The sequence below is a fragment of the Hippoglossus hippoglossus genome, chromosome 4 (genome assembly GCF_009819705.1).
Source record: "Hippoglossus hippoglossus isolate fHipHip1 chromosome 4, fHipHip1.pri, whole genome shotgun sequence".
In the NCBI taxonomy this organism is placed as follows: Eukaryota; Metazoa; Chordata; class Actinopteri; order Pleuronectiformes; family Pleuronectidae; genus Hippoglossus; species Hippoglossus hippoglossus.
Genome location: NC_047154.1, coordinates 7,016,659 through 7,038,398, shown reverse-complemented (window position 1 = coordinate 7,038,398; position 21,740 = coordinate 7,016,659). Strand labels below are relative to the sequence as shown.

At 42.7% G+C, this 21,740-nt stretch overlaps 1 protein-coding gene across 1 annotated transcript in view; it reads left to right on the top strand.

Moving 5' to 3' along the window:
* The window catches only part of scfd2 (sec1 family domain containing 2), an 88,178-nt gene that overhangs the window by 22,934 nt on the left and 43,504 nt on the right, over positions 1-21,740 (top strand). Inside the window, exon 5 of the mRNA XM_034581881.1 lies at positions 18,237-18,531. Within this exon, the coding sequence (XP_034437772.1) occupies positions 18,237-18,531 (295 nt within the window). The remainder of the gene's footprint in view (positions 1-18,236; positions 18,532-21,740) is intronic.

Here is a 21,740-nt window from a genome sequence, read left to right as displayed (position 1 = left end):
ATACATTCTCCATCTCTGCTGTGTCCCCGTTGGCTCCCACAGGGGGGGATTTTGCCGTGTTTTGCTGATTGTAACAAAGGGGTGTGAATGACTCTGGGGCGCTGCCCTCAGATGTCCAGCTTTGACCTCCCACACTACCCCACTGTTTTACAGCCTCACATCTGGACTGACCTGGTCTGCCCGTCTGCCCATCCATCCACTTTTTGAACCACATTCTGCCTCATCCAGCCACTGTGATTCCTCTCTATAGCCTCCTCAACCCTGGGGCAACACAGATCCCCTCAGCGAATGAACCACAGGAGGTTCAGGATCAACTCCTGTCTGTCTCCTGACAAAGTGGCCTCTCTGTCTCGCTCCCATCCTTTATCTCCAAACTGCACTTTATGTTGTACTTCTGTTTTAAAAGGGACATTTTTCCCTGTATCTCTGTTTTTCTCCAAACATATGCCTAATTTATATATATACACTGTGTACTGTGTACTGTACAACATGAACTTAAAAAGTCAACAGCTCTGTACTTTGACGCATAATAACCCTTCCAAAACTTGCAGAGTAGGAAAAAAGACGGGTTTATCAGAAGAGTGAGTTATTTACCTATCTCTTCCTTCCTGTGTTTAGTTGGAGAGGATTACAGTGGGAGAGAAGAGCGGTGATGGGAGTTCACTCCCAGGAAGACCCAGGAATAGCCCCCATCTACAGCTCTCTTCCTCTCCCCCCTACCCCTTCTCAAAGCTCATACCCTGAGACGGCTGTGTTTACATTGTTCTGCGCAGCTCAGGCCTAATGTACTATCTGTTTAATAGGCAGAGAGAGGCCTGTTTATAGAGGGGGGACCTTTTTAACAGAGGTGATGGGTTGGTGGGCCAGAGGGCAACACCAACTCATCTCACTTCCTGTTATCATTAGTTCTCTTCTCTATGACAGATAGGTGCTTGGCTCACTCTGCATTACTTATCCATAATCGCCCCGCCCTCCTGCTGGCCATGATTGTGCTCAATCCCTGTGCACTGGAAAATCAAGGAATACAAGAAGGCTCATCTCGTCGACTCATATTGAACCTCAATTACTCCACTTCTCAGCACAAAAGTAATTTGCATATACTGCATTTTAAATGTTCTAATAAGCGCCTTTCTACTACATGTACGTCTCAGCCCACTGAACTAAAACTTTATAGGAATTGCTTTGGTGTTAATAGCTGTGGAATTATAGAGCTACAGCTCCTTGAATGTTGAAGCCAAGGGAGGGATGAGCTCATAAAGGTTTAATGCACTAAACATTTTTACTTAAAGCAGTCTTTTTGTTTTGGCATTGTTCTCTAGCGAGTCAGGGTTGCATTCGCCGCATCTGTGGATATTTTTCGTACTGGTCTCTATTGTTTGGTGCGGCTGTTAAACTGTGGAGTCAGAACCCATTGCATCAGGAGGATTTTTCATGTGGCCCAGGGTGGTTTTTCGGTTGTTTTTTTGACAGATGTGTGTTTTTGAGGGTTCTGTAGGATTTTCAGTGATTGTTTTTTCGCAGCCTCAGCCAAATGTTTTTCTCACACTTTCTTGCAGAGTGCAAATGTTGATCTTTCTTGGAGATCATCCACACTGCTTTCTCCACTTAAGCGCACTTTTGCTATCTCAGATCTTTGTTGCAATGTGCTGTATTGTCATCCTGCAGTGTTTTGGTGAGGTGGTCCAGGGACCAGGATCAGAGGGGGGGGCTCTGGGATCTTCCACTGACACCGGTGAGTCAGGTCAGTGTGGTCGGCTGACTTGGCCTGCTGGCGTCAGATTCATTTGAGCATGCGCCAACAAGACACCACAGACTGGGGAAAAATCCCACAATGCCCAGCATTCACCCTTAGATTGTTAACAAGGAAAGACCGTAAAAAAAGCTGACCATTAGGAAAGATGTCGGGGGTTTGAGACCCAACAATGACCTAGTGTCCTAGAAAGAGCTGGCCAACGAACCACGTCATACCTTTATATTCCTTTGACTGGCACTCGACACCTTCCCTCAGTTTGACAGGTCACTGCTCACTGTTTATATTAATTTTTTTCCCTGATGTTTCCCTTAAACTATGGTCAGATATGCTTGCAGCTAAGTGTGTGTGCGGCCATGTGTGCATGCATGCATTCATGCATGTGCATCCTTTAATGTGCTTATTAACAGTGTCTCAACTTCCTGTTGTCACAAACAAGCTCTCTGTTCTCTGTAGAAAAGCTCGACTTCAGGACAGATTAACTATCAGGTCATTTGTCACTACCTGCTGAACACAGGCCAGGGAAGGTCACAGCCCACAGGACATGTATCTTTGTGTCTTAATGTCTGATCTTAAATGGACACAGAGACACATTCCAGGACCTTTGAGTGTCTTCCTCTGTGCTGCTTAGAGCCAGATTAAATAGTTTGCATTGTGACTTATCAGTTAAAGATGATGAGTACTCCGGCAAACAGTTGCAGTTGAGAAAATTTGCTCCAGTTTGTATCGCTCCAGATGGACACGACAGTTCACACTCCTCTGTGCTTGGGTGACTGATGATGAATGCTCAGCCTTGTGAGCCCCTGGACAGTGAACTCTCTTTATTTGGCCAGATCTTTGCTGGTTTACACATTAAGGAGCATGATAGATTGGCAGTGCCCCCTACTGCTAAGGATGGGCAAAAACTTGAATGGGTTTAGTTGGGGAGTAGGAGTGACCCCCTTAGGTCACGAAACAAAGGTGGGACAAGGACTCCTCTTTGGTGTAATTGTACCCATCTGAAACCCCAGTTTGCACCTCCTTCTCCACCCTTCTGTTCACCCATACCCACCCTCCAGACCATCTTGTTGCCCCAGGGATTCAACCAGTCAACCAGAGGGAACAAGACTGACCAGTCACCATAGTAACTAAGCAGGCAGGGTCAAACCGGGTCAATCAGAGACAGATTTTGCCACCCTCGCTCTGTCATTAATTACCCATACTTCCCTGGGGCAAGACTCCATGTGTACCTACATAGCTCAACAGGCTGAATCCAAGTGGTTTGAGTGTATGATCAGGTGAAGCGCACCATTTGTTGCATATGTGTATCTATGACAAGGTCAGCGTCGTCTTTATTACCAACAGAGAGAGTGTGCCACCTCTGAAACTGGCGTGTCAAATGGAAATGTCATGTTAGCCATAATAACTCAAAACTTTCCTCTGACCCGTCTGATGTTACAGAGACCTTTCGTTCTAGAGGGACAACTTAAATTGGTTAAATGTTTGAAATGTTCGTAGCAGGGCGATTTCAGCATCTTAGTTTTATGTGTGAGTAACCAGAGCATATGAGTCCCTGTCCTTTTTAAGTTTTAATTACATCCACCAATGAGGTTATGTTTTCATTGTTGTTTGTCTGTCTGTCAGCAGAATTACGCAAAAACTACAGAACCAATTTCATTGGAACTTGTTGGAAGGGTGAGACATGAGCCAAGGAAGAACCACCCATAATTTGTTTGTGGACATTTTTCAGGGTTAGGGTTAGGCAATGTTTAATGTCTTAAACATTGCGAGATAGAGCTTTTTTCAACATTTTTGTTAATTTCTTAAGAAATAATTCTGACATCTTGATGACAAAATATCATATTTAGGGTACTAATATCTATGAGTGCAATTTGATGTGGTACAATTCAATTTGCAAGGTACTGTTGGACCTTGGTGCAGGTACGCGCTCTGCTGAGTGCCATTCTAGTTTTCTTGTGACAACATTAGCTGTATCTGGTTTTGAGCTCAGCTCTCAACTTGAGTTGGAATTTGTATTTGTTCAGAGCAACGTGGACGAAAGAAAGTAGTTACAGCTTCTTTTCTTTTTGTGTTTGGCAAGGTTGCCTTGTGTTGTTCTTGGAATCATCTTGTATGAGCTACTAATGAAAATCATCTGTGGTGGGGTATTTTTTTTTTTTGTGAGACCACTCCGCTCCCCCAATGACTTGATTGACATAAGTGTAAAAGAATAGGGAGACAACCCCCCTGGCCCCTTCTCTCTTTCTCTGCTGGGGTCTGGAGGCAGTTAAATATCTTATTGTCATCCTCTGGTTCCATACTCCTACTTTTTCTTGTTACTGATTCCTCCTCTGAAGCATCTGTCTTTTTTCTCCTCTAACACTTTCATCTTTCATTGTTAATATGATTGGCCTTGTGTTTATGTGTTGAAATGTCTCTCATTATGTCTGTGCACTCTTTTTTGGGGGGCAGAGGGGTGTACTGTATCTGGTACAGCAGTGAGTGAGAGAGACTGTAGCCACATGCTGAAACATCCTGCAAAAGACTGAAACTAGAGCGGCCCATGTGAACATGTACGCATTGACAAAATATTTGTAAATGGATTTGTAAGAAATGCCTCAGAACAGTTGCCAAAATACTGGATATGTTTAGTGCAATTATGACAAAAAGAGATCCATAGCCCACATGTTTAATAAACCCAGCTCACAGAAAGAAGTATTTTCAAAGAGCTACACTTGGCACAAAGCGAGTGCATGGAGTGTGCCGAAGTAATCAGAACATAAGGATTATTGGACAGCAGTGCATTTTCATATGCCTACCGAGTTTTGTTAAAATATTTCCATTGCCTGTCATAGTTTATACCAGTTAAAGCCAGAGCTAAGCCGTTCCAGCCCTCCTCGCTATGCACTTTATCCAATAGGAAAACTTGATTTTGCAGACATTTTAGGGAAAACTTCACTAATTTCTATGTTCTCGCTTTCATCTGGAGTGAACTCACATGCCCCGCTTCTCCTCCTCTATTGTTCTAAGCTTGGTATATACCAGGACACACATGTGGGCCTGTTTGTCCCACTGCTGTTTTCATTGAAATGTGGAAAAAAGGAATAAAAGTAACCTAAAACGAGCACCGACGCCGAACCGCTAATTATGAGCGGGAGGAGGTACACAGGGGGGGTGGAGGAGGAGACCGCTCTGCCACCATGTGCCCCCCACACCCCCCTACCCTCAAGTCTCCTGCTTCTTTACTCTCCAGCTTCTCCACCCCACTTTTTCCCCCTGCTTTTGTTATTTAAGACGCTGTGTGCTCTCTCTTTCAAGTTTGCTGTTGTGAGCGCCCCATGTGTCTGAACATCACTTCATCTCATAACTCCATGCGCTAATAAACGGTGATAAGGTTTACGGCCTTTTTACATTGTGTCTATTGTGTGTTTGAGAGGCATAGTAAATTCTGCTGTTTATGATTTGATGAGTGTGTGTGTTCAGTTTGGGTGGTCATGTTTGTGTTGAATTTGTCATCAGCTTTCAACTAGGTTTCAGTTGCTTATTGTGGTTATTAGGAGCTGATTGTAGGGAAAATGAAGCATTGACACAAACTACACATTAAACTGCACATCTGGCCGCGAGGATCAAAAGTTCAGATGTCCCTGTTCACACTGCACCAGCCGCTTCTCCACATCCTGCCTAAAACACAACAATACAGAGGTTAAACTGCAGAATCAAATTTTTACTTTTGCAAGTTTGCATTTTAGTCTGCTGTTGGCTGACTCTGCTCTTACTGTTTCTCTTTCTGTTTCTTCAAATAGACAAAACTTTAGCTATAAGCAATTGCTCAAATATGTCATCACACGTTTCAGAATAAAACAAGACTAATTATAATAAACGCTACACCGAGTTAAGAGTTAGGTACACCTAAATCTGATGATATCTAGTGACCAAGCCCTGCAATAAACCTTACATTTGTAAAGCTCATCATATTCAGTTTGTGTTGAGACTGTCAAAGAGTTGCTGACTCTAGCAGTAGTGTGTGGTGTTGCACTGCATTAAATTATAGAAAGTTGTTTGTCCCCAGTGTGGGTGGACAAACTTTTACAAACACCTTGTTTAGTAGCAGTGTATTGCTCATCATGTCATAGTGTCATACTTTAAGGTAAATGGTTTAAATTATTGTATCTTTCAACAGAACAATTCAAAACTATCCTGTAGAATTTGATATTGAAAAACCATGTTATTTAATTGACAATGATTTAACTGTTGTATATTATTCTAAAAACATTTTATAATTGTTGTCATGTTCATAACTCATGTCCTGTTGTTTTTAATATACACTTTTCTTTATGAATGGCCATCCTGGAGGAAATATTCAGGTCCTATATAAGTACCAATACCACACTATACAGAATAGTTACTTATTATTACTCATGCACTAATATTTGCAAACTGTAAAACTACCAATTCAGGCAAGAAATGAAAATATTAAAACCAAATAACTGTATTTTAAAATGTCAAATATAGGGCTTCAAGCATAATATTTTCATCCTCATCATTTTTTGTATGAATCCGTTAAGTGTTTCATTTGTAAAATCACAATTCAACATCTTCAGGGTGAATGTAAAAGTGTAAAAAGTACAAGTATATCAAAACCTAAAAGACTTAAGTAAATCTACTTAGTTACTTTGGGCCACTGCTGTCAGTGTGAGGCCACTACAGACTTGTGTAATAGTTATGTTAAGTTACACCTTAAACAATTAATATTAGCTAAGTGGTACGGTCTGGACACTTTAGCACTTAGAGCATCAGTGACATTGCGATTCCCACAGTCATGGTGATGTTTGTAGAGGTTGGACGTCTCTGCCACTGTGATGTGTTTAGTTGTCTTGTAGCAGCGAGGGCTCTGCGCTGCATCACAGGGCAGACAAACAGACAGACAAGGCATTAGCGATGTGTTTACCATCTGTTCAGGAAGGACAGACATGATGGGAGAGGATGAGGAGCAGAGAGACGTTTTCACGGTGTATGCAGAGCCGGCCGGTGTGCGTCTGAGGATTTACTGCCTGACATGAACCGTTACTTATCGGAGAAGCCACTCAAACATTGTCGTACCCTCTGTGGCACAGTGTCACCCTAAATTTTGAATAATGGCCAGAGATTGTCAAAGATACTGTCATCTTTATTGTACAAGACCCACCTGTGTTATGGACCAATAAGGTGACAGGGATAATCATGTTGGAAACAGCTGCCGGCATTTATGAACCCCCCCGCTGACTGAAGGTATAACACCCTGAGCGGCCTCTTAGCTCCTTGCGTCAGGTGCTGTCGTCGAGAAATTATCCATGCAAACATTCAGAAAGTGTGAGAAACATCATCACCGGTTGCTGACATGGATGCTTAGTGCATGAGTGTTACACAGTTTGTGACCCAAGAATTCTGGGAAGTGCGGATGATCCACGAGACCCTTGGGAGACAAAGTTAGGATTGAAATGGGATGGAATAAGGTAGAGAAATGGGGTTTGGTGTAGCAATCCATCAATGCCTTCTCTCTCACTCCAACACTATCTAGGCTCCAGATCGTACAACACTTTCTCTCAAAAACCTCAGCGGAGCTGTGATTTTATTTGATTTGTGTTATCGTTCTTTGTTTCTTGAGTTATAGCAGTTTAGACTTTTTTTCAAAGTCAGAAGTTAGGGTTTCTCAGAGTTGTGTTTGTCTTTTGTGTGAGTTTTTTCTTTCTGTCACGTCATAAGAGTTTAGGACACTGTTTAATTTGGCCAGAGTGATGGGTGGAAGAGAAAAGGATGCTCTGGGGAATAGGTTAAAGATATAGGAAAGTGGAGACAATAATAGAAAGAAGGATGTATTGTGTCCAAGGCAAAGAGGGGCTGTATTAATGGTTTGGGCCTGTCTCATTGCTCCTCCTCGTAGTGTTTTTAGCTGAGCTGTGGGCTTAAAGCTCTGGGAATGTTTGTGCAGTAGAAACCCTGGGTGATGTTGTTTGTATTGTTCTATTTCAGCCTGTGTTTCGAACCAGTGTCAGCAGAGCCGCACTATGTTTTCTTTTCACACACACACACACACACACACACACACACACACACACACACACACACACACACACACACACACACACACACACACACACACACACACACACATAAAAAAAACATGCACCCCGTCTGTCTCCATCCTGACCCCCAACTCTCTGCATTTATTGGTCTCTGCCCCTTTCATGAAATGTGGGTCAATGCTCAAATAAATTGCCAAAAAGGAGATCCAGTTAAAGTCCTCCGATATTCAAAGTGTTGTAACAGATGGAATCCATGCAGGGTGATGGGGTGTTAGTGTGCAGACATGTAGTCTGCAGAAGGATCACTGCATGTCTGTGCTTTCTTTCACTCTTGACTGCATGTTGTGTGCAGCCCTCGCCATGACACTTTGGTAAACACAAGCATAACACATGCACCTTCTGTTACGTGTGTGTGTGTGTGTGTGTGTGTGTGTGTGTGTGTGTGTGTGTGTGTGTGTGTGTGTGTGTGTGTGTGTGTGTGTGTGTGTGTGTGTGTGTGTGTGTGTGTGTGTGTGTGTGTGTGTGTGACGAGCGTAACCTGTGTTAGCGGCGGCAGGAGGGTATGCATGTGTGACAGAGGACTGCTGTGTGTGCAGAATGCCACCACGTCTCAGGTCTTAGATTACTCACACAAATAGCGTTCTCTTCACAGTCCACTGCTCTGATACATAAAGCATAGAGAAACAAGTCACTTTGTATAATAACATATAATAAAAAACACCATTAACTACACAGCACAAATGCATTCAGGAGCAAACCTTCAGAAAAGGTTCAGGTCTTATCTGGGACAGTACAGCTTTTGTAATAACGGAAGACATTTTTCTTTTTTATCTCGTCTAAACTTTTATTTTGAAAGTCTCCTCCCCCTGCAACCACTACCCTGACTGTGGCTTTTATTTCCTAACTCCATTTTCTTTCTCCTTTATGTGTGAACCGTGGGATTCCAGTAAAAAAGGGGGTAGGAGAATAAGCCTGTAACTGTTTATCATGTGGCTTTTACACAATAATGTGTGTGTGTGTGTGCGCGTGCGTGTGCGTGTGTGTGTGTGTTTTACAGATCTATATTTAACCATTTTAGGATTTTTATACATCTATAGCAATCAAATTAGCCCTCTGGCTCAGACAGTCAATATTTGTGTTGATGATTATTAACTAATAGATTGAGTTTTGCTCTGAGTGACATCATCACTGTTGAAGGTGGTGAGGTCCTCATGGGTTGCAGACCGCGAGGGCTGAACCGAAATGAGGCAGTCTGGTCTGCGGAAGATTTCTGTGATTTGGTGTAACCAGCTTGTCCTGCACTTACTGCTGTCTCCTAGCAACAGCACTGCAGTTGGACATGACAAGAAAGTTTTAATGCACCTTGGTTTTTTAACATGTGTTCCGTTAGCTGTTCGGTCAAGTTGATCTCGTTGCTTGCATAGCGCCATAACCTCATTGAAAAACAGGTTGTCACAGAAGCGCAATGGATCCTGGGATAGGTTTGCCTGTAGAAGGATCCACCCGTTGGAGCCTTTGTTTCTCCGGGATGCATTGACGCATTTGGAGGAGCCTTTGAAATGGGACAGTCTAGTTGCACAACTGACACAACTGGTCCTAAAATGCAGTCCCTGAATCAGTGTGGTCATCAGGGAGCATCATTGGACTAACCACAGCCACACCACCATCCCTTCAATGATAAGATCTCTGAGTGGAGGTCTTAGTACATTCTCTTCCCATCATCCTAAACTCTACTCCCATGTTTCCACGCTCTCTCTCTTTCCTTATTGTTCGTCTTTGGGGATGTTTTTCTTCCTGTTAATTAACATGTTTTGGAAGTCTCCTATTTTGAGCATAATTCATCTCAACATCCTCACAGGTGTGTGTATGAGTACAGGGAAATGAAGGGAGATTAGTTGTTTTCCATTTCCCGTGTCTGTAATGAGTGGATTTTATAAATGTTTGGAGAAGAGCAGCCGTGTGTGGGCGTGTTTGTCCGTGTCTATGATAGAGATACACGTAGTCGGGACAGTCCAGATTACGATGTAGTCCGTATTTACACAGGAAAAACACATGCAATACACTGCCCTCCCTTCCTATGACACGAAAAACCCTTTTGCCTTCAAACATATGTGTATGTTACCTCTTTTTCATTTACACATAAATACAGTGTTAAGTCTGTGACCTCGGTGTTAATGTGGGGTTCAGAGAAGAAGCCTCTTTCCATATGTGGTACAAGAGAATAAGCTTCTCCTCAACACGCACAAGCACACAACCACACACACACTCATCCTTAGAGATGCAGCAAGCGTACCAGCTGTACCCCAGAGTAATGACTCACATCAGAGTACACTCGTCACTGACACAGCTCTCAGTCTATTCATGATGAATTCCATGTTTTATTTAAACTCCACGTCCAAAAAAAACCCTCACCCATGACAGAGCCCTGCATCCACCACAGCAGCCTGCGACGACACCCCCAGGGTTAGACACAGCGGCGTGGACGGAGCTGAGGTCGCCAATGCAGAATTTGCAATCGCACAGCCGCGACCCACCTGATACAGAGCTGACAGTTTAAAAATATCCAACACTTCAACTTCAGCCCATTTCCTGTCTATTGAAGCCTTCTCCAGGATGGAGGGATGGGGTTTTGGAGCCAAAGAGACAGACAGACTCGGTTCAATCAGTGCAGGCGCTCCCAGGATCGGCGCGGTGCAACAGTGCCCCCCAATGTCTTAAAGTGTCCCCTAGGTTTTGGGACTGAATTTGCAAAAACTTTATCTCCCACTTCAGCAAACTTGCTTATATAAAAACTTAAATTGTGTTTTTCCCTTCATAAATCAAACTCAAAAGCAGATCAGGATCACACAAAATTGGCACAACACGTTTTAAATATTTGCATTCAGGCTGTTCCCTAGCCAGTCAAGTCAAACTTTTATTTTGAAATAACCTCCTTTGTGCTGTTTAAACTTAATCACCACCCTCTCCCCACTTCTGCACCCTCCCCTCCGTGTGTGAGACAGAAACTGGAATCAGATGGGCTGCTTCACACAAGTTTCTTCATTTAAAAAGAAAAAAAAGGAACAAGAAAAGAAAAGTGATGTCGTGTCATATGTCCGTAACATGTTTCTGATTGGCTACAATGAAAAATACAACCGAGTAACGCCAATCGCCACAGACGAAGTTGTTTTCCCATCGGATAACTTCGCAGTTGTTACATTCTGCTTCGTCTAGAAACCGTCTGTTTACCTCAGGATGTTTTCTCCCTGCTGGAGCCTCCTGAGTCAATTAGTAGTGGATGTAATGTACTGTCCTCGAGTGTGTCTACTCACGATTCAGTTTCTCCCAGTGTGAGAAAAGTGCAGGAGGTTTTTACACGGCCCTGGGGTCTGTGGCTGCATAGCAGCTCTCATCTGGTGAATTGCGCCATAATCTGTTGCAGCAGATGTGGCAAAATACAGGCTCATTAATTCCCTTATGTTTCCAAACACTTGGAGTGTACTGCCTTAGTGCAAATCGTCACATTAAAAGCAACGTTTTCTATCTCGCTCAGCAGAGATTCAAAAGAGCTGCAGCTCTCAGTGTGATAAGGAGGCAGGTTGTCGTGTGCCGGGCAGACATAGTCCAGCCACAGTGACCAGCATGTGGCTGACTGGCGGTGACAGGGAGGAGTGCACGAACTGTATGTTTGTGTCTGTGATTGGGTTCCACGTCTCCTCTAAATTATAGCCCTGAAGCTCTGCGCCAGGCCAACGTTTGACACACAGAGCGGTGGAGGAAAAAACACAGATAAGACAGAGAGATTCATGTGGCGACAGTGGCCTCAAGAGGAAAAAATGGTGAGAAAAAAAAGGTCATTAAAAAAGCTATTGAAAGCTTTTGCATGTATTGACCGAGAGGAAGCTCAACATGCCTCTTCTTGCGAAGCTGACCTTCAACTGTGCTGTGCACCTCTATGTGCAGGAGTGCATTGATTTCTCTCCTAGCAGTCCAGCATGCAGATCTGTGACCAGGCCGCTCGGCTGGGCAGAAACAAAACAGACCCACCTCGCACTCTGTGTGGCAATTCAGGCCCCATTTAAAACCAAAGATTTATGTCTCGCTGGTCCCACAAATAACATCAGGATTAGGCTGGTGGAGCCAGACCAGGGCGTCACCTTACCTTTGAGAGCTTTTCTATGCACTGCCCCGTCTAGCATGCCATCTCTTTCCTTTTACAAATATCTGTCAAATCAATCAATCAAGCCATCAATTAAGATTGCAATAACTTTTTCCCCTATGTTTTTCCCTTTTAAACCTGGCTACTCTTCTTTTTGTGTTTATCTTGTACAATTTGCCTGACACACAGAGTTGTGGTCGTGTAGACTACATTCAGTACATTCTATAATTTAGTGAGTATTAATAGATTTGTTGTAAAACACAACCCCTGGTGTGTTTTCCTTTTTCACTAAAGCAGTGTTTTGCTGAGTCGTCAGCTCATACTGACAGACATTAAAGCTGCTTAAGTCAAAGTCAAAATTTAAATTTCTCACCTTGTTATTCAGCCTCAGACCAGTCAACGGTTACATTTCCAACATTTGATTTTATCACCACAGTTTACACAAAGCTCAATGTGATTACTTTATCGTTGTCAGCAGTTAAAAGATAATCAAACTTCTTTGATAATCAGGTAGAAAAGGTTCTTTTGAAAGATATGTGTCCACACACAACCATCGGGCTTTTTCAAAAATCATCTGGTTTTTATTTCATCAAGAAAAGAGAAGAGAAGTGAGCGACACAGAGAGAAACGTGGATACACGGGGATGAAATTCAAGCTAGTTTTACTCAAAGTTTAGTGATTTGATTAACCGGTGTTCTTCCACTGTTTGAACGTGTGTGCTCACTCGCTCTTCTTTGTGTTTAGAGTCACATTTCCGCTCCCTTTGTTAAAGACCTGAGGCATTGTCCACACCTTTCACACAAGACAGAATAATGGCAGTAAAAAGAGTGCCAGAGATAAACTCGATTTTTCCGTTCCCTCTCAAGTAAGGCAAATTTCCGTCTTTTGATAAACAGAATTTTTCCGGTGAACCCAGCTCAAGGATCCATCATTGTCATCACCGCAGGTTACAATGCGCACGTGTCCCTGCTGAGATACTGTACTTGCACAAATGCGTTGGCAGGCTCAGTTATTCATTTATGAGATGTTTGTCGAAGCATTTGTGAGTTTGCTCTGAGTTTTGTTGTTGTTTACATGTTCAAACTCCTGCCAGCCGCTCAGAGAGCGGAGACATACATGTTTTCCAGCTGTTCTACTACAAATCAAGAGTGCGCTTGCTGTACATAATTTACAATCAGAGTTTAGTCGCTGCCTTCTAACTTCAAGATTTATGTATTTTGTTTCTAAAAGTTTGCCTGTATCCCTTCCAGCTTTGCATGTTGTTATTTCTGAATGCAAACTGGATGTGATTACATATTTTCAAATGAAGCGCATGTGTGCAGATGAATTTGTTTGGGGGGGCGGTTGTGTTGCTACGGTACTGAAGAACTGTCTAACATCCATGTAAGGTGACTCCTGGCCAGTGCGTCGTTGGTCAGCTGAACAACTGACCTATAGCAACTTTGTTCATGCTACCACAAGGACCCCCACCTCCAACACCGGCCCCTCCCCCAGCCCTGAGGCCCAGAAAAAGGTTCATTGTGCAGGCAGGGAGCGAGGCAAACAGGGCCTGGTCCTGGTTAGCTGTGCTACATCTGAAACAGTCACCTTCCTCCAGGGGTTGCATCTGGAGCTGGTTTCCTGTTCAGGCTGTGCCGGGCAGAGGCGGAGTTTGGCCCGACTCTGTCATTGGGCGAGATTGAGCCTTTATGCACCCCAGGATGGTTGGGATTGCCAGACAGTAATCTGTCAATCACTGGCATATAGATTCAAGCCAGAACGTAATGCAAGAGAGAGCTTATGATTGGTGCAAAGTCTTGTGCAAGAAGCCAATGATGCTTCGGTCTTATACCAATAATCCAGCTGGAAGGTTAACCTCCAAGAACGAAGAATGTGTATGTTTCTATATTTTTTCCGAAGTCAGTTTTAATTTGATAAGAAATTATAGTTATTTAAAGAAATTGCAAGCTCTGAAATTAGCAGTGTTTTGACAGAGTAATTCTATTGTTATTCTGTAATTGTGTGTAATCGTCACATTAGGGCATGGCAGCAGGACTGGTGCCTTGAGTAATCGTCTGTAATAATAACGTTAGCTTCCTGTTATTACGGCGGTAATGCTCCAGCTCAGGCAGCAAGCACTGCCCCTAAAAATGCACCGTTTTTAGACTGGACCCTAATGCTGCATGAATCTAGCAGTATTGTTCAATCTGTATCTATTTTTCAATCTAATATTCAATCTAATACTTTACTGATTCCTCTCAGAGTTGATGCATTAAGCTGTAAACAGGTAAAATTATACAAATGCTATATAGAGTGTATGGAGGACTAGAGGTGTCAATAGTAATAGCACTAAAGCATTTTATTAATTCAGTTAATTCCATCAACTCATTTTACAATGGAAGTAGGCATTTAATACATTTGTTAAAGAATTGTCTGTAAGTAAATATTCTAAATCATAAAGTGATTTAAAAATTGATATTTTATTGGGCATCAAAAATAGGACTTATAAATATTCACTAATTAAATTTAACTCATCAATAATAAATAGATACAAATAATTATAATAGAAAATAAATTTGTGAATAAGTACATCATTTTAATATACATGAATTAATTAAATCCCAGTAGATATTTGATTTACTTAGTCATTTATCTTCTCTTTTTAGCCTCTATATTTTCATTTCAATTTTATATATTTTAATATTAAATTATGATTTACTTTGTAATTTTGTTATAATGATCTTTAGATAAATTAATTTTTTTGTAAAGAAATTCCTTATTGTCATCTCTTATTTTAGAGTTTGTTATTAACTATTGAAATGCTTTATTTCTGTTTCTGACATATAGATACTGTATCAACACTGAACCAGTCAAAAACATTTACTGGCCTTTCATACAGATGGCACAAAATCCAATCAGTTCATTGCTCTGTAGTTAAAACTAATCTTAGCCTATATCACTACTCAAGTAAAACACACAATCTGAGTGTAATAGCCTGATTGGGTTATCCAGAGTGCCATGGAAAGCATGCTGTATTCTGCTCCATGCTGTTCCCAGAGGTGAACAGTCCAACATCTTTCCAGGGAGCGTGTGTGCCAGCACCATGAGTCGGGCATTGTTGGGTTTAGCTTCAGTGCTGGAAAGAGCTTTAGTCAGTCATCCCACTCAGCTTCGCTCAGGTCAGTCTCAGTTCTCTACCAAAGATCTCCATTTCCTGCGCTGGCGCCGTGTCCTGCAGCTGACTTTTCTGGATCTCCTGAAGCGACCCACTTATAGTGCATGCTTCCTCTCACGTGTGAAAACATACACAAACAGCACAGCTTACAGTGGGAGTAAGGAAGGTGTACTGTTGTGCATTTGTACAATGATGAAAGAAGGAGTCATTAACAAAAAAGACAGAAATAAAGAATTGTTCTTTCAAAAATGACTTTTCCATTGAACAAATATGAACAATCTTATCTAAAAACTGTTTGTTATGGTGTGACCAATGGATAAGTAGCTTTCAAAGCCAGTGGTTTCCCAACCATGAACCAGAACTTCCCCGACAAGTTCCCTACATAAATCTGTGGGGTCATTTATTGACAGTTGTCTGTGTTTTCCTTTTGTCTTGTGGATTCTTGGATGCTTAGGGGGCGTTTAAACACAGAAAGCATTTCAGCTGCGTTTATTTCAGTCGTTTGTCTCATGCCTGTCTGACAGAACAGACACACTCTGATTTTAATAAATCAATCATCACCGATCATTTCCTTCAGAGCGAATCACGTTCGAGTGTTTTGGGGGTGTAGCTTTGATGAGAGGGATGATGGGAGAAAGTTGGATGTATCGGTTATATTTTCAAAGTGTAGCTTGCTCTTGCTCGCTTTTCAAGGATTACCAACCCTCGCTTTAACTACAGTGAATGTGTGGCTTAACTTGAAATGGTCACAAGTCATGGCCACACCATGATCATAACGACATGTGATGATGCACAAATGTGCACTGCTTTCTTTTGAAAAAAGTCCACGGCAACAGAATTTGAAAAGATATGATCACTTTAAATGACCAATTTAACTAAAATCTTTTGTTTTACAGTTTGATGATAATATATTAAGTCATATTCTAAATATTTATATATCAAGGTGCTTGTGATGGTTATACATAATTAAAGGCATTTTTCTGCTTTTAAGAGATATTTGCTTCATGCAAGATAGCATTAAAATAAAAGTAGTAATGCTATTTCAGCTCTCAGCAAAGTACCTCTTGACAAATGATGTGGAGGCCCATGGCTCCTCTGTCAGCTCCTCCTCCCTGCACTGACCCATACTGACAGCTTGTGATGCCAAACTTACATGGGTGCGATGAAATGAAACTGTAATTTCTTGGCAGTGGACACGCTTCTTTGAGAACCTGGAGGATCATATGAACGTCCTCCTGGATGTGTACAGACAGAAGTGTTGGAGATTAATAGTTCTAAAGTGAGAGTTGAGAGAAAAAGCATATCTTCGATTTGCTTTTCAGCAAGAAACCCTTAATGTCCTTTGTCTTTTTCCCCTCACTGTGTCCACCGGCAACATGAGCAAGGGAAAGCTCCCAAACATTGTTTAGCTGCTCGAACGAGTGCAACTTGGAGAGGTATTTGATTTCACAATGTTTAAAAAGAAAAATGTGTGGTAAGACTTTGTGTGAACGTCCCCAGGGGGCGAGTGTTTGGCTGGGGTCTGAGGCAGGGAGGAGACCCTGTTGGAATGAACAAGACTGTGATTCTGAGATACTGTACACATAAGGAGGATGTGACTGACATCTTCAAGTATATCTGTTCATGTCACGTTCACTGTTCTCACAATTTTAACTTAAGCCACTGAGGATGACAGTGCGAACAGTGTGAACACACACCAAGACGACTTCTCCTCAGAGAGATCAGATCAGAGATCGCCGTGGCTTTGGCTCACCATCTTTGGGTCTGATTGTATTGCGTGTTTGGCTCAGTAAAGAGTTCTTCTGGGTCAGACACAGGATCCCCCCAGTGGGCCCACAGGGTCCAAAGCCCCTCATTCTCAGAGCCTGTTTGTCTTGGTGGGAGGAACACAAAGCTCTTTCCAGAGGAATCCCTTGTTAAAGTGAAATATATCCAGAGCATTTGTAGCTCTGTCCGACACAAACATACAGTCCTCTGTCAACAATCATTCCCTTTCATACTATCATCTCAACCTTAATTGCTCTTGTAATGTCTCTGTATCTGCCTCAACTTATTTTCTTCCCTACTTTATTCTCAATGTCTCCCTTGCCTCTGCAACCCCGTTGTCTCCATTTTCAGCCTTATTTTTCATTAGATTTTCAGGCTGTTCATCAGACAGATTAGCTCCACGCCCTTGTTTTATAGGCCTATGAGCTCACCCTTGGTCTGAGAGTGGCCAGTATCCTGTGATCCACTGTGGGTGTGCGTGCGTGCGTACGTGCATGTGTGAGGGAGACAAAACTGTTCAGTGCCCATGCAAAATCCAACAGAAGAATGAAACAAAATTAAGCTTTACCTCATCCTCTTGCAAAGCTGTAAAATTGGCGAATGGAACGATGAGCTCACTCACACTGCTTGTAATTTCACCACTTACACTATTTTTACAACAGAAACAAGGAAGCTAACTAATAGGCATGTTGACTAATGATTAGGTAACATCAGATGATGTAAATACTCTTTGCATTACAATGAAAAATACTAATTACCTCCGCCAAGGAGGTTATGTTTTCACCCCTGTCCATTAGTTTGTTGGTTGGTGGGTATGTTCGTTTGGAACCAAGGTTACACAAAACATACTGGATGGATTATTACGAAACCTGTTGGAACAGTGCAGTATGGGCCAGGGAAGAACCCATCACATTTTATTGCTGAAAAAACCTTGCAATATAGGGTGTTTTTACAACATCTTCGTTGTTTTCCCAGGGAGTAATTCATGGATCTTAATGGGAAAAAAACGGCACATTTAGGAAACTGATGTCTATGAGTGGGTGAAATTTGGTGCAGCTTGATTGAATTTAATTTGGGCCTTGGAGTATGTTTTAACAAACTTTGATTTCAACAATTCAAAAGTTAAACTATGATCATGAGAGAAACAGACTTTCAGCAAAATTCCCTTGCTCAAGGATATGACATAATTTCCATGAGGAGTAATCAAGCAGAACTTTGATAGATAAGAACATTTTGAAAACTTTTCTGTGTCCTGCTCTTCTGTTTCCTACAAAAACTCTGATTTCTCACTTATTTAGCTAAAGACTTCCAGCAGCTCAATGTCATTGTAATAATTTTATGAATAATTTGTAATAAGAGCAATTTGTATGTGTCTGTGTGTCACAGGCTCTTGGGGACTCTGATTTCCCCACTGTGCTAAGGCAGCTGCTGCCCTTGATGCGGCCCCGTGGAGGCGACGACAGCTCAGCCCCGGGGTCAAGGTCCAAGGAGGATGAGTGTGGGCCTGATGAGCTGATCCTCCTGCTGGTCTACCTGTACTCCCTGGCCGACGAGGCGCAGCCTGCAGACCAGGGCAGCGAGGAGGAGGAGCTGGAGAAGCTGGAGAGGGACCTGATAGGAGCACTCACCCTGGTCATCACGCGGGAGACGGAGCTCAGCCCCTTGCTCCAGAAACTCACTGGTGAGCGAGAGTTGGAGTGATCACAGCTTCATGATTACTTCCAGTAGCATCAGTTTGCCAGATTTACTGATGGTCCAGGGATAGTAAAGTTAGAAAGTGGGAACAGCTTTATTTCCTTTCTTTGCCTCCAGTGCTGAGGCTGTTTATCAAAGTCTTCACACCCCATCCTTCTTCTGCTCTCTTTGTTTCACACTTTTTCATGCACACACACACACACACACACACACACACACACACACACACACACACACACACACACACACACACACACACACACACACACACACACACACACACACACACACAGTTGAGTGTGGGAATGTTTCAACTTGTGCAACTGGGTAGGTGTGAGAGAAAAATAGTGTTAGAGAGAAATGGCCTTATATATTAATCTCTTTACAGCCATGACAAAGAGTTTTATTTGGAAAGCATACAGATAATTGAAAAACCTTTTCTTTTTGGTGCACTGGCGTCAGTGTGTGTGTGCGTCGTGCGTGTGTTTGTTTGTGTCCTGGTTCTTCGGTTCATCTGTGAGTCGTTGCTGGTAACTGTGTGGTGGAGCAGATCAAGGCCATCTCCCATGATGAATTAACCGTCTACCTCCACACCACAGCCGGCTGTACCTCCCAGAGTAATAGCGTCTTTAACCTTGAGCCTGTACACACACACAATCTCCTCCCCTGCCACATACTTCATAATTAGAGCTACATTTAGTTTTTGCCCGCTCTGTACCTTAGCACACACCCTGAAATAATACACCCCTGTTAGTGTTTTCATTTTATATCGCACACAGGGTCATATAGTATATAATATGTATATTTGTGTGGGGTTGATAGATTAAGCACTAATAAAGTTTGTTGATCCCCCATGCTCTTTTTTTACAATCTCTCTCTCTTTCCATCATACACTCTGTCTCTCTCTCTTCCTGCTCTACTTGGCTAAGTGCAGTTTGGACGTCAGGGGCCTCTTGGCAGGCGCAGGCTGAGAGATGTGGCTCATGTTAAAAACCTGACTTTCTGTTATAAACACGTCTCTGGAAATTACCCCGTCGTGGTGTGCCAGGTGTGTTTTAGACAGAAAAAACAGTGCGTGTTGGTGTGTGTGTGTGGACACGTGCACATCTTGCCCATTCAGAGGAATTCAGCAGCGTGTGCACCTTTATTTCAAATTTGAGTGTGTGTGTATGTTCATGAAGGAGTGCCAGTGCTAGGGTTTTTATGGCAGCCAATGAAGTGCTCAGCTGGAGTAACATGACACTGGAGGTCGTCTCTCTTTCTGCATCCAGAGTAAAACATTGATTGTGACATTCTCCCCAATTAAAAGACTCAAATGGAAACCAGACGTTGAATAAAACCTGGTCGCCATGAGAACAATGTTTTTGCAAATTCTTTGATTTTGTTCCCCTTGGCTACAGTAAGCGGCCCGAGTTGAGCTAACACACTGCGGATACGCTCACGTACAGACACAGTGCATGCACGTACAGATTGAGGAAACACAATCTAGACAATATACACAGGGAAGAATGCCAGAAACACAAAGAAGAAATAAGGACAAGTGAGTTTAGGACAAGACGCAGGACGGGCCTATGAGAAACACAACAACCTCCATTAGTGCAGCATCAAACCGCATCAAATTTCAATGAATGCAGTGTTTTTTGAACGATGTGTCTGTACCCGTTTGTTGCTTGAACCACAAGGTGGATATTTACCTATTCTTTAAAGGGATGTGTAAAGGATATACATGCCTGGTCAAAGCAGAATTTAAGATTGCAAAACCTCAAAGAAAAAGGAATTACAGTTGGGTTTTATGGGGCAGAGATGTGAGGTTCATCAGACTTGGTTTTAGGATCTCATTGTCCGTTATGGTTGCATTAAAGGATTTGTTGACAATAGAAAAGTTTAGAAAAAGAAGTGATCACAACAGGGAAAAAGAGAGTATATCAAAACAGACTCCTCATGTTTTATTAACCAGCTTTTCGTTTTTAGGGCAAGAAAAACCTTTGTTGTGCCCATTTGTGTTCACAATTTGACTTTCTCATCACTTTGTTTGTCTATGCATGCCAAATGAACATGTCTGTGCATTGTTGTCTCGGTGTATGGCTTTGATTAAAGGGTCGCATAGTATTTATCCAAGAAAATGGTTCTGCTTATTGCGGACTGGGAAATGAGCTCTTAAACCAGACGCTCCGCAGCCAACACCACATGTGGAAGGAACCGGATTGGTCGTAAGCAAACGTTGTTGAGGGAGAGCAAACTATAGGATTGGACGAGGTACCCACTGCTCTCCTGAAGCCTGGAGTCTGATTGGCTGCTGCCAGAAAGTCTGTGGTGTACAAGGGTGGTGTGTGTGATGTGTGCAGGTTGTAAATAGCTCAGAGCATTTACTGTTAATCCCTCATTTCAGTTGTGGCAACAACTACTTTGTTGCTCGTGAAAGAGCAAAAAATGAGAGTTCCTCAGACGACTTTATGGATTTGTGTCCTTTTGGATTTTGGTTTTCTTTGCTTTAGAATCAAACGCCCTCCCTCTCCTAAGTTTTTCTGTCCTTTTCCCAGGAATGGGGTACAGGAACCCGAGGCAGAAAGCAGGCCAACTCAAATGTTCCAAATTCTTCACCCTAGGACATCCAGCTAGTTCAAGATGACGAATCATAGTTTGTCTGTACTTATGTCAGTGTGTGGGTGTACAGCTCCAGTCGTGAGAACGTGAAATCTCCAGTGTTGGTGATGGTGATTTAGCGGCAGCAGTGACAGAGGAAGGGAAGAAGGCTACAAACTAACTTTTAGAGCAAGATGTGAAATTGAAGTGGAACTGGTCTCATGTCATGTCCCCACTCTCTGCCTCAGACACACATTAGGTTTGTTATTCATCCTGTCAATGGGGTGTGCACGGGGCAAGGAAGGGGGGAGCAGTGGGGAGAGTCGGACCTCCCCAACGCGGCTGTTTGGGTTGGCACAGCAATACGGGCCAGTCGAGGGACATGAAAGGGATCATACATAACTCCAGCCACCAGCTCTCCATCTGACTACTTCTCAAACTTTTCTACTCTTTGTTTTTTTAAATTTCCTTTTCCATTTCTCCCCATTTTCTCCATTTACCCCTCTCTTCTCTCTGAGGGCCTAAAGCACCGAGCTGGTTGCAGGGAGGAAGTGGAGCATAACTTGGGTCTAATGATCGCGCCTGATTAAACATTTTTCCCCCTGTTGCACT